This window comes from Eulemur rufifrons, chromosome 20 (assembly GCF_041146395.1).
Source record: "Eulemur rufifrons isolate Redbay chromosome 20, OSU_ERuf_1, whole genome shotgun sequence".
In the NCBI taxonomy this organism is placed as follows: domain Eukaryota; kingdom Metazoa; phylum Chordata; class Mammalia; order Primates; family Lemuridae; genus Eulemur; species Eulemur rufifrons.
In genome coordinates this window covers 3622989-3635974 of record NC_091002.1, presented here as the reverse complement: position 1 = coordinate 3635974, position 12986 = coordinate 3622989, and the positions used below count along the sequence as shown (strand labels likewise).

General features: G+C 37.4%; 1 protein-coding gene across 2 annotated transcripts in view; it reads right to left on the bottom strand.

Moving 5' to 3' along the window:
* Positions 1-12986, bottom strand: part of KIAA0232 (KIAA0232 ortholog) — an 88050-nt gene that overhangs the window by 49194 nt on the left and 25870 nt on the right. For both annotated transcript variants that reach the window (XM_069495795.1, XM_069495796.1), the window contains exon 2: positions 2808-3307. In XM_069495795.1, coding sequence (XP_069351896.1) covers positions 2808-3038 — 231 coding nt within the window. In that variant the 5' untranslated portion in view covers positions 3039-3307. The remainder of the gene's footprint in view (positions 1-2807; positions 3308-12986) is intronic.

Here is a 12986-nt window from a genome sequence, read left to right as displayed (position 1 = left end):
GGGCAACAAAGTGAGACTCTGTCTCAACAAAAAAAAAAAAAAAAAGAATTACCAGAAAAAGTTTCACAGAGAAAGGTGACCTGGGATTTGAAGGATGGGGAAGAAAAGCAGTTTATATCATCTAAAAATGATACATAGTGAATTCCTAACTATCTGAGAATATACTTACCAGAGTTATCATGACCGAAAAAAAAAAAAAAGGAAAATTTGTGGAAATAAAATTACTGACACAGCTATATCTCCATGCTGGAAGGCCGTTGTTCTCTAAAACTACACAGTAACCAACTCACACCGCAATTGTATTCACAACCCTGCCCAAATCAGAGGTTTATAGGTAACTCAACTTGGTTATTTAGCCTCAAACAAGACTAGGGTCTGATCAGCCTTACTTCCTACCTAACCATCCTGCATGGCTGAGACCAAATTCATATGTAAAATCTGTTTCAGAACTCAAGAGTTTTGTGTGTTTGTTTTAATCAAGGCTGGAAACAGTGATGGATTAAATCTGGCAGATAAGGCTAGTAGTTGAAGTAATGCCCTTAAAACTGGCCATATGCAATTCAGGGCTAGACTAACTCAAGGATCGAGGGTTGAGAAAACACATGAGGAAGGAACAGAGGAGTTTGGGCTCCACCTAAGGGGCTGTGCCACCACAAGCACGAAGAGGAAAGGTGGTATACTTCCTCACCTAGAACAGGTCTGCTAGCCTGGGTGTTAGCTGGAGTTCTGAATCACAGAAGCTAAGGTGTGGCCGCTTCCATTCTACTTACTCCTGTTGGAAGAGAACTGCCCTCAGCTTCATACCCTAACTCTCTTCCCAGGGAATTAGTAAGCACGTCCTCCTCTTGGGTCATACATCTGCTTTGCCACCTTTAAAAGAGGATTACGACTGCAGGTAAAAGCAACACAGGGGATAATTGACTCATAAGTCACCTCTTAGTAAAAGAGGTATCATTTCCAATTTGATCTTCCTTACCATCTTAGGAATTGGCACACTCTGTTACCCTGGGCTAAGTGGAAAAGTATTAGGGGCCTTTTATTTCCCTGTGGATTCTCCTTGTACTCCAGACATGTTATGTTTTCACTAATCTTTATCTGTCCTGTGTCCTAAAAAAATGAACCAGAACTTAGGAGGGAGGATCAAACACAGTTGCAGATATTAATACATCCCTGATCCCTGACCTCAACTCCTACAGCTAGTAAAGAAAGCAAAGGATTCACAAACAAATCTGATAAGAGATGTGTTTGACTATAATCTTATTAACAGTAGGTCTATGTTTTACCCTATAGGTCCTACAGCACCTCGCACATAAATATTTTTTGTGCCAGTAAATTTATTGGTGTTGATTAAATATTCTAGGCTGATACTGCCAACATACAACTCTAAGAAATGAGAAGTTATATTAAAGACTCACTAAAAAACTATACATTCTCTATGAGTACACATTTACAACAGAAGTAAATGCTATTTGAATTATGAGAAATATCTTCCTCATTTCTGGAAATAAAAGTTCTTCCATGTTTGTAGATTTAACATCTTACTTGCCTGTAGTGAAGTATATTCTACATTCACTAGAAAGATGATGGCAAATAACATAGCTTTGGCAAGGAAATTATACAATACTGACCACCAAAATAACACATTTGCTGATTATTAGGTTATAAATGAATCCCCTCAAAACCTCACGTGACCTAATTCCCACCAGCCAAGGCAGTAAATAACCCGGAAGCCCTCAGCTTCATACCCTGAGGGCTGAAATGAAGCCCTCATAGGAAAAATGAAGTTGTGTACAGCCAGAAATGCTGAGAAACACCTCTCATCAAATGCACTCTGTACCACTGATGTATGAAAAATGTTAAGCATCTTGGTGGAATCCTTTGTATGTATTATTTATAGGACTTTGAGGCTTTTTATTGTGGTTTGGAAGGGCAAAGCCAGTTTCTTCCGTCAATGAAACTTTGTTTTTGCTTTCAGTTTTAGTAACAATGATTTAAAATGGCAATAAAAACTGCCCACAAAATACCCCCTTCTTTCCACCAAGGGTCCACAAAACCCAAAAGATTTTAAGTGAAATTTGTCCACAGAAGCCACTGAGAGCCCATTCATTCACTACTGATGACTCTGCTTCTCCTTTGGCAGCCCTCACTTTCAGTAGCTCTTCTTAGAGAGTGAGACAGAGGTTGAGATTTTTTAAGAACCTAGATTTCGTTGGTTTTTCACTTTAAACTCAACAGCAAAGTCAAATAGTAATAAAATGTGTTTGACCAACTTACAAGGTGATATACAGTAACTTATGGCAAAGTTATGTGCTTTACTGAACTTTAATTCTACTGATTTGTCACATACACTGATTAATAAGCAATTTAATGTCATTGCTGCAGATAAAATACAATATTAAATTTGGAATGATACCCAGTATATAAGAGGTTCAATGATTAGATATCCAGACATAATACATGAGTTTCCCAAATAGCAGAAACCCACGTTCTGGAGCAGCGTTATTCAAAGGTAGCAGGTTGTCAAACTATAACCAGTCCATGGCAAGATCTGCAGTCTGTGTCAGAATGTAATCAACACTGAAAAAGTCTAACTATGAAGAAAATAACTACACTAAAAAGTATGCTTACTGACATGGCTGATTTACATTCCAAGGCAGATTCTTGCCATCTTGCCCCTGACAGTTTGAAAGTCTGCACACCACACACCGAACAGCTCAGCTCTAAGAGCATGAATGCACTCTTTTAAGAAGAAATGTATACACAGAGACACAATCAGTTTTTACAAAACACTCAAAACGTATAAATACCTGTTCCTGCAGGTCGTAATCATAGCTGTCATGCAGTAGAAGACTGAGGACATACCGAGTATAAATCATGGCATCGATGCCACATTTTTCCAGCTCTTGTCCCAGCCAGGTCTGCACTGGACCCAAAGCATGAAGCAGAGACATTTCAGAAACAGACACAGGGCCTGGATAAGAATTTGAGGAGCTTTCAGATGGCAAACCATCCACAACAACTGTACAGATAGGGTGCATGAATTTAGGTTGCTAACATTCTTAAAATGCGAAGCATTTTCTGTAGTTGATATTCTGTTGGTATCTGGAGGGGATTTTCACTCCAGTAAAAAGGAGAGATGCTTGACATCTAGGATAAGCATTTACTTTTGCTGGTAGTCAGCCATCTAAAACAGAATTTCCCTCTTCAGGCATGACCAATGAATCAACATCCTGATAGCAATATACATGTAGATGTGATTTTCTGCTTTAATTTCACATTGAGGCCAAATGGAAGTCTCCGGCAGAACCTACAAAAATGAAAGAGAAATAAAGTATATGTGTTACATACAAATTATTGATATTTTTTAAAAAAATCAAATGAATTGTTCCTCTTTGTTAAAATATATTTGGTATCTTAGAAAACCAATTTTCCCCCCTATAACCTCTGACATTTTAAACTTTTAAAATGAAGCACAGTGCAGTGGCGCATGCCTACAGCCCCGGCCACTTGGGAGACTGAGGAGGGAAGATCGCTTGATCCCAGGAGTTCAAGCTGTAGTGTGCTATGATCATGCCTGTGAAAAGCCATTGCGTTCCAGCCTGGGCAACATAGTGAGACTCTACTTTAATCAATAAAATAAAGTTTTAAAACAACATCGCAAACTTTTAGAAGCTTAATAACATTTTTAAAAGGAAAATTCAGAAGTTGATGTTCTTCTGCTTCTGTTCAATTATACTGATGTTTATTTGGCTACCTCAAGAGATTGGACTAGCGAAATTTTGTCCTGTAATGCTGAATTTATATAACAGAAATAAGCAGTTGAAGAGTAATTTCACAGAAACACTGGTAAAAAATTAGTCCTTTAAATTTAAGTTTTGTACAAGTAATCAATTACTTTATACAGCTTTAGGATTGGTCATCACGCATTTTATAAAAAGTAAAGTGGATGGGCCAGGCACAGTGGCTCACACCTATAATCCTAGCACTTTTGGAGGCCAAGGCAGGAGGACTGCTTGAGGCCTGGAGTTTGAGACCAGCCTGAGCAAGAGAGAGACTCCATTTCTACAAAAAATAGAAAAGCTGGGCGTGGTGGCACACAACTATAGTCCCAGCTACTTGGGAGGCTGAGGCAGGAAGATTGCTTGAGCCCAGGAGTTTGAGGTTGCAGTGAGCTATGATCATGTCACTGCACTCTAGCCCAGGAGACAAAGGGAGACCTTGTCACGCCACCTCCCTCCCAAAAAAAATTAAGGTGGAGCACAGATTTGTTTTACAGTCATGCCAGGCTATACTGTTACACTTATTGTAACTTTTCTTCTTATATACCTAGGTTGAATTTCTGATTTTTTATGATAGATGACACACTTTTAAAATATTCTCTTTGTTAGAGTTCTGATTAATTTATACCACTAGAAAACAAAAACTAACACAAAGGTAAATCTCATCAGCTCAGCTTTTGCATGAATTTTAGCAGACAATAAGAAGGCTATTAAGAGTGACTTTCAAAGAATTATTGTTAGCAAAAGCATAAAGTGAGAAACACAAACACTCTTCTCCAAAGATTTAAGACTGAGTTTCTGCATTTTATCTGTAACTACATAGTAAATTTTATATACACAAAGTATAAAAAAAAATTAAGTTCGTCACAGGACTAAATTACTAGATTAATGTGTCACTAATATATATTTTGCTACTTACAAAATCCTCTGTACTATATTATTTTTTCTAAATTATAAAAACTAGATAAGTTAAAGCAGAAATTTTCTATAACTTTCACCAATTAAAATTTTCCACCTAGGCCGGGCGCGGTGGCTCACACCTGTAATCCTAGTACTCTGGGAGGCTGAGGTGGGCGGATTGTTTGAGCTCAGGAGTTCAAGACCAGCCTGAGCAAAAGCGAGACCCTATCTCTACTAAAAATAGAAAGAAATTATATGTACAGCTAAAAAAAGAAAAAATATATATATATATTAGCCGGGCATGGTGGCGTATGCCTATAGTCCCAGCTACTTGGGAGGCTGAGACAGGAGGATCACTTGAGCCCAGGAGTTTGAGGTTGCTGTGAGCTAGGCTGACTCCACGGCACTCTAGCCAGGGTGACAGAGCAGGACTCTGCCTCAAAAAAGAAAAAAAAAAAAAAAAAAAAACTTTTTCCAGGTAACTTCCAAAACATTTTCCATAAATCATTTTATATGTTTGGACTACAGGATAACAGACCATCAATTAAATAATACATTCAATTCTGGAGATGTCACATGAAGCAAGTTGACAAGTCAGTTATAATTCAGTGAAGAACAACCAACATGGAGAGAAGACCTGAAGCAATGGCTGAAGGAACTAGGTGAGAGAATCTAAGGCAGCTAGAATGCACAGGAAAATGTACGAGAATTACACAGAGAGAAAACACCAGAGATTTATAAAGGGTTGCCCTTAAGTATTGAGCAGAGTAATAACTGGTGCATGTATGTAAGGAATTAGCCAAGGTACAGAAAAAGATCATCACATAGGACAGAAGCAAATGGTATCTGATGCTCAACAGGGCAGGGGATGTATGTGTCTGATTCCCAACCAGCCACTCTAGAAAACCTTGTAATTCAGGGAACACTGGGTAGAGTACTCCAAAGGATCTTCTCTTAGTGGGGAATAATTAGCCCAGACTAAATACTGCTCTGGTCCTGCCTAACAAATCTTAAAAGCAAGATCCAAAAGGACCAAATTGTTTCCAACTAACTTCGCTGTGGTTTCAGAACAAAGCTCAAGAATATTTACAGGAACACAAAAATATACAGCACCTGAGAAAGTAAAATTTACTACGTCTGGCATCCATTCAAAAATTAGTAGGCATGCAAAGAAGCAGAACATAAAAGGAGTAATAATTAGGAAAAAAATAAATTAACAGAAATAGACTCAGAATTGACACAGAAGTTAGAGCTGGCAGAGAAGAACATTGAACCGTTATTATAACTATATTCCACATGTTCAAAAAGTTAAGTAGAGAATGGAAGACATAAAAGACATAAAATCAAACATCTAGAGATACAAACTACAATGTTTGAGATGAAAAATGCACACAATGAAATTAATGGCAAGTTAGACATTTTAGAAGATTACTAAACTTTAAACTGCACAAGAAACTATACAAAATGAAATAGAGAAAAATAAAATTTTCAAAATTAAACAGAGTATCAACGAGCTGTGTGACAACTTTAAGAAGCTTAATATGGGCTGGGTGAGATAGCTTGTGCCCATGATCCTAGCACTTTGGGAGGCAGGAGGATTGCTTGAGATAGGAGTTCCAGACCAGCCTGGGCAACACAGGACCCCATTACTACAAAAAATAAAAAACGTAGCCCGGCATGGTGGTACACACCTGTAGTCCCAACTACTGGGGAGGCTGAGGCAGGAAGATCACTTGAGCCTAGGAGTTAGAGGCTGCAGTGAGCTATTAGCACATCACTATACTCCAGCCTGGGCAACAGGGTAAGACCCTGACTCAAAAAAAAAAAAAAAAGGAAGCCCATTATATATGAATATATATGTTGATGTCTGAGGAGAGAGAGAGGAGACAGAAAAAAAAATTTGAAGAAATAGCAGCAGAAAATTTTTTTAAATTGATAAAACCTAAAACCCACAGATCCAAGAAGCTCAATGAACTCCAAGTGCAAGAAACATGAAGAAAATGGCACCAAGGAACACTATAATAAAATTAGTCAAATTTGTGATAAAAAGAAAAACCTTAAAAGGGAAAAAACATTATATATAACAAACAAAAGATATGGAAGACATCAGATTTTTTGTTAGCAACAATACAAGTGAGAAGATAATAGAGCAAAAACTTTAAAGTACTAAGGCACAGAACAAAATGTGGATGCTTTCAAAAGGAACAAAGAACACTAGAAATAACAGCTACATTTGTCTTATTTAAATATCTTTAAAAGATAATGGACTGTTTAAACAATAACAATGGATTATGGGGCTTGTAACGTTTGTATAAGTAGAATGTATGACGGCAGTGGCATGAAGGCCAGGAGTGGAGAAATGTACAAATATTATAATATTATGAGGCTCTTATATGTTACGTGAAATGGTATAATCACCTGAAGACAGATTCTGATAAGATAGCTGTTAATAATCATACTAAATCTAAATGATCTAACATGCCAACTAAAAGGCAAAGATGGTCAGAATTCGATTTTAAAACAGCAATACCCAATTAAGTGCCATCTATTAAAAAAATCTACTTTTTGGCCGGGCGCGGTGGCTCACGCCTGTAATCCTAGCACTCTGGGAGGCCGAGGTGGGCGGATCGTTTGAGCTCAGGAGTTCGAGACCAGCCTGAGCAAGAGCGAGACCCCATCTCTACTAAAAATAGAAAGAAATTATATGGACAGCTAAAAATATATATAGAAAAAATTAGCCGGGCATGGTGGCGCATGCCTGTAGTCCCAGCTACTCGGGAGGCTGAGACAGGAGGATCGCTTGAGCTCAGGAGTTTGAGGTTGCTGTGAGCTAGGCTGACGCCACGGCACTCACTCTAGCCTGGGCAACAGAGTGAGACTCTGTCTCAAAAAAAAAAAAAAAAAAAAAATCTACTTTAAATATAAAGGCACAAATAGCTTAAAAGTAAAAGGATAGAAAAAATATACCATGCTAACACTAACGAAAAGAAAGCTAGGCTGGGCGCAGTGGCTCACGCCTGTAATCCTAACACTCTGGGAGGCCGAGGCAGGCAGACCGTTTGAGCTCAGGAGATCGAGACCAGCCTGAGCAAGAGCAAGACTCCCGTCTCTACTAAAAATAGAAAGAAATTAGCTGGACAATTAAAAATATATTTAAAAAATTAGCCGGGCATGGTGGCACATGCCTGTCGTCCCAGCTACTCGGGAGGCTGAGGCAGTAGGATTGCTTGAGCCCAGGAGTTTGAGGTTGCTGTGAGCTAGGCTGATGCCACGACATTCTAGTCCGGGCAACAGAGTGAGACTCTGTCTCAAAAAAAAAAAGAAAAAAGAAAAAAAAAAAAAGAAAAGAAAGCTAGAGTGTCTACATTGATATTTGACAAAGTAGATTTCAGTGCAAAGAATATTAACAGAGATAAAGAAGGTTGACTCATAATGATAAAAGGGTTGATGTATCAAACGGACGTGACAGTTCTATATATAGTCCTATACATTCACCTGTTGTTATTTTGACCTAATAGCATAGTGTCAAAATATGTGAAGCAAAAAATGATAGAACTATAAGCAGAAATAGACAAATCCACAATTATACTATGAGATTTCACCATGCCTTGCTCAACCATTAAAAGAAGAAATACACAAAAAACCAGTGTATCAGTATGGATATAGATTAGAACAATATTATCAACCAATTTGACTTAAGATAGACTATATACTCTTGGTCACAGAGAAAGCTGCAACAAACTTAAAAGGATTCAAGTCATACAAGTATGTTCTCTGACCACATGGAATTATATTAGAAATTAGTAACATAAAGAGGTCTGGAAAATCTCCCAAATATGTGAGAATAAAAAACATATTTCTATCACATTGGTAGACTATCCGGTAAAAAAAAAACAAAAAAACAATAATAAGAAAAAAGCTTTAAGAACATATTTCTAAACAACCAACAGGACAAAAATCAAAAAAAGAAGTCAAAGGAGAAATTAGAAAGTACTGTATTTTGAACTGAATAAAAGTGAAAACACAATACATGAATATTTTTAGGATGCCACAAAAAAATAGTATGTAGGGGAAAGTTTATATAGCACTAAGGGCCCATACTAGAAAAGGTCTCAAATCAATGATCTCAGTTTTCACCTTAAGAAACTACAAAAGAAGAGCAAATGAAACCTAAACTAAGCAGAAAAAAGAAGTAAAAGATCAGAGTAGAAACCAATGAAATAGAAAGCAGAAAAACAATGAAACCAAAAACTGGTCTTTTAGATAATAAAATGGACAAACCTCTAGCCCGAATGATCAGGAAACAGAGAAGAGCCAGGCTCAGATATTAAATAGCTTCAAAGGTAAATTCTACCAAATATTTAAGGAAAATATAATACCAATTCTATACAAACTATTCAAAAAAGTTGAAGAGTAGGGAATACTCCTCAAATCATGTTATGGAGGCCAGCATTAAACTGATACCAAAACCAGACAAAGATATTACAAGGAAAAAAACAAACAAAAACCGACAGACCAATATGCTTTATGAACATATGCAAAAATTTTAAAGAAAATTTTTGGACATTGAATACAATATCCTCAGACCCAGAGGATACGGGGATACTAGTTAATGAAATCTACACAATTGTATCTGATTGAACCTCCAAAGTATTAGCTTTATTGTGAACTCAGTATATGCCTTTTTCATTATTTAAATCATACATTTGCATAAAAGGCATTAAAAACGGACACAGTGAAAGACTTGGTTCACTGCAAAGACTAATATATAAATATTGTTTTAGTTTTTTATTGTATTTATTTTTTATTTATTTATTTATTTTTTGGGACAGAGTCTTGCTCTGTTGCCCGGGCTAGAGTGAGTGCCATGGCGTCAGCCTAGCTCACAGCAACCTCAAACTCCTGGGCTTAAGCGATCCTACCGCCTCAGCCTCCCGAGTAGCTGGGACTACAGGCATGTGCCACCATGCCCGGCTAATTTTTTCTATATATATTTTTAGTTGGCCAGATAATTTCTTTCTATTTTTAGTAGAGACGGGGTCTCACTCTTGCTCAGGCTGGTCTAGAACTCCTGACCTTGAGCGATCCTCCCGCCTCGGCCTCCCAGAGAGGTGGGATTACAGGCGTGAGCCACCGCGCCCGGCCTGTGTTTATTTTAAAACATGATCTCAACCAAACCATAGGATTTTCTCTTTTATCAGTAAGAGATTTCACGTTTCACATTTCTTCAGACAAGCAAAAGGATTCAAGAAGTAGATTAAGAAAAAATCAGCATACAAATGCAAAATAGAGCAAAGCACACTGAACTCCCATGATCTTATTAAAACTGGTTAAAACCTTCACTTGTATTACTTATTACCTCTAAGAGAACTCTTTCTATAACTTGTTCAATACTAGATTATATATAATTTTAAAATAATTGGTCATATTCATAAAGTCACAATGTGGACTGTAGAGGACCAAGGAAAAGAAAGAAAAACAAAGTAAAAGCTGGGAAGGCTGGTAGTTTTCAGACTACTCTGCATTCATCTGTGCAGCATCTCTCAGTGGATACTAATAACTGGGGCTCTGAGAGAGAAGCACCAACTACAAGATGGCTCCTTCCTGTTCCCAAATGATAGATTGGTCTAAATGTTCCTGGAGCTAAAGAGTGTCCATCCTCCTTGCTTTGAACTACCAGCAGATGACCTGGGTATATAACACTGGGCACTAAGCTTCCTCTACCTAAGCAGCAAGCCTTTGGTGGAGGGGTGAACATTTTATCGAATTAGAGTATATTTCTAGTTCTGAACAGAATGGAGACTCCTAGGTATGCTGGTTCATGAATATCCATTTAAGGAAAACTTATTTCAGGTATCACCCACCATGGTGAAACTTACTTCTAGTGGTCAAAGCAAGGGGTCAGAGTCGGGGTGGGAGTTCTGACAAGAGCAGGCAAAAACCCATGTTCATCCACCTGGCAAGTTTAAGAACATAGCTGGCAAATGCCTACATTTCAAACTCTATTGGTTTTTACACTCATTCCAACTGTGAAGTTTAGTCAGCATGAAATTAAATTTCATTTTAGTTTAATTAAAAATAATATAGTTAACTAAATGCCCATGAAAGCTTATATATCATTTGAGTCTTCTCTGGAGGTAGGCTAGAAGAATGGAAAGCTAGATTTCGTGCCCATCACTTCTCAGGGTCTTTGTTTTTCATCTGTAAAAGAATCATACATACTCTTCCTATCTCTCAACCTCCCACAAGGTTGTTACAATGAGCAAATGAGAAGTTTATCTACATATTTTGTGGCTTTTGCATTTCACACAATGCTATACAAATGGAATGTTTTATTATAAACCACCCCCCTTCAAGTTGTTTATTTTTGCTTAATATCACAGGTTCCTTCACTAATATGATTATATGAATAGTTATTTAACAGACATTATCCTTTTAGGACACAAAATACTCGATTTCCTTACTATCCTTAAAAAAAACAATTGAGATCACCTTCATTTATAATAATCTGGTTCTAGTCCCATCTAGGGCCTTTCCCCTTGTCAGGTAACACTGGAGTTCTCTACTACAAAGTTCACATGTGACACTGCAAAGAACCTAAGGTGCAGAGGAGGAGGAATATGGAATACAATGGCCTCCCTTTCCTGTCCAGTTTTCTGCTTGTTTTGGAATGTACACATCTGCAGAGCAATCTCCATACATTTAAGCCACACTATCCCCAAGCAGTACAGACTCAGAGCGCTCAGCACGTACTAAGGTTTTCTGCTCCTAGGGTACCATTTCAAGCCATTTCAGGGACCTGAGGATTAAAAATACCCCTGGCAGTGAATGCAAATTACCCTCCAAAGACTGAAAACAACTCTATGCAGGCTTTGGGGTCAATACTAACAATGCTCTCTCTGTGCCTGGCAATGAGTACAGTGGCGTGAGGGGCGAACAGCAGTCAAGCCCTGCTGACTCCCACGACAGGGCCTAGGAAATCCTACACTAAGTTTAAATACACCACTGGGTCTCCAGGGAGTCGGAGCCCTGGGGCCTGGAAATTTACAATCAGACCTGAGACTAGTCTACATGTTTTCAGGGTGATATGACTGGCCCCAAATGGTTTGTCTACTAAGAAAAAAAAGCCCAAATACTTAAATTACTACCTAAATACTTTTGCAACAAATAGATAAAACACAATAGTGCCACAAATTCCAAATGAGTAATTTAATAATGAAGAGTTTTAGGGGGCAGTGAAGAGTTGTTTTGAAGTTCACTAATCTTCCAAATCTCACCCCTTGTGTAACAATGTTTTGAGAAATATAGTGCCATCTTTTTATACTCTTTATAACACCACATATATTACCGAAAACAATTCAAATTATTAATACAACTTCCATTAGTGTTCTTAGATAGTTATTTAGTGTGCACTAGTAGCATTTCCTTTTTTTTCTCTAATCAATAATTCTATATTTAACAAGATGCCAAAATACAAGGTGGCTCATAGAAAGAGGGCTTCAGTAATGTCAGAATCTTCATCCAAAGTACCCGATGAAGTAAGGGAACGTTATGGTAACCTCTTTATTGAGAAGTATTTGAAAGGTTGTAAAACAGAGGCGGCGGCGTTCTTAACAAGGTCAGTATTATTAATGTAATTTATCTGAAGACATACACAAACTTACCATTACACTGAATAAAAAATTCATGGCCCACAATTAGCAAGTAACTTTATTCATTTTCTCTCCACTAACTAGTAGCATTTCTTAAAATCTGTAAGAGACCTAATTCTATCTATAGTTTCTTTAGTATTCAAATATAGCAGACACGTGGCCAATTTAATTTAAATATGTTATTTATTTAATATAAATTATGTTATTTATATTAAAGATGTTTCCCTTCTTTCTTTGTAATATCTGTAAATATTTTTAGGTGTGATCACAACATATGAAAATTATTTCAAAAAGCATCATGTCTTTCTGGCATGGTTGCATAAATGCTATTTGTGGACTGTTTTCTCAGTTTGTTACAGCACAGCCGATCATAAAGAGCACCAGAGAGTATACAGTTACAAATGGGCTACTCTGGGCACAACGTAAAACACACACCTTGTGGAGGGAAACCTGGGTAGGTCTGTTCAACTAATATATGCACTTGCCGAAGTGGTCTATTAGTCTTGGAGCACTTCTTTTTGACTTAAGTTTATCATGTATACTTTTATTATAAACATTTTCTAAAATATGAAAATAGGAGAACATCTAAACAATTTCAGCACCTAATATTCACTGTTAGTATTCTGGTGTGTTTATGACTAGTGTTTTTTTCCTT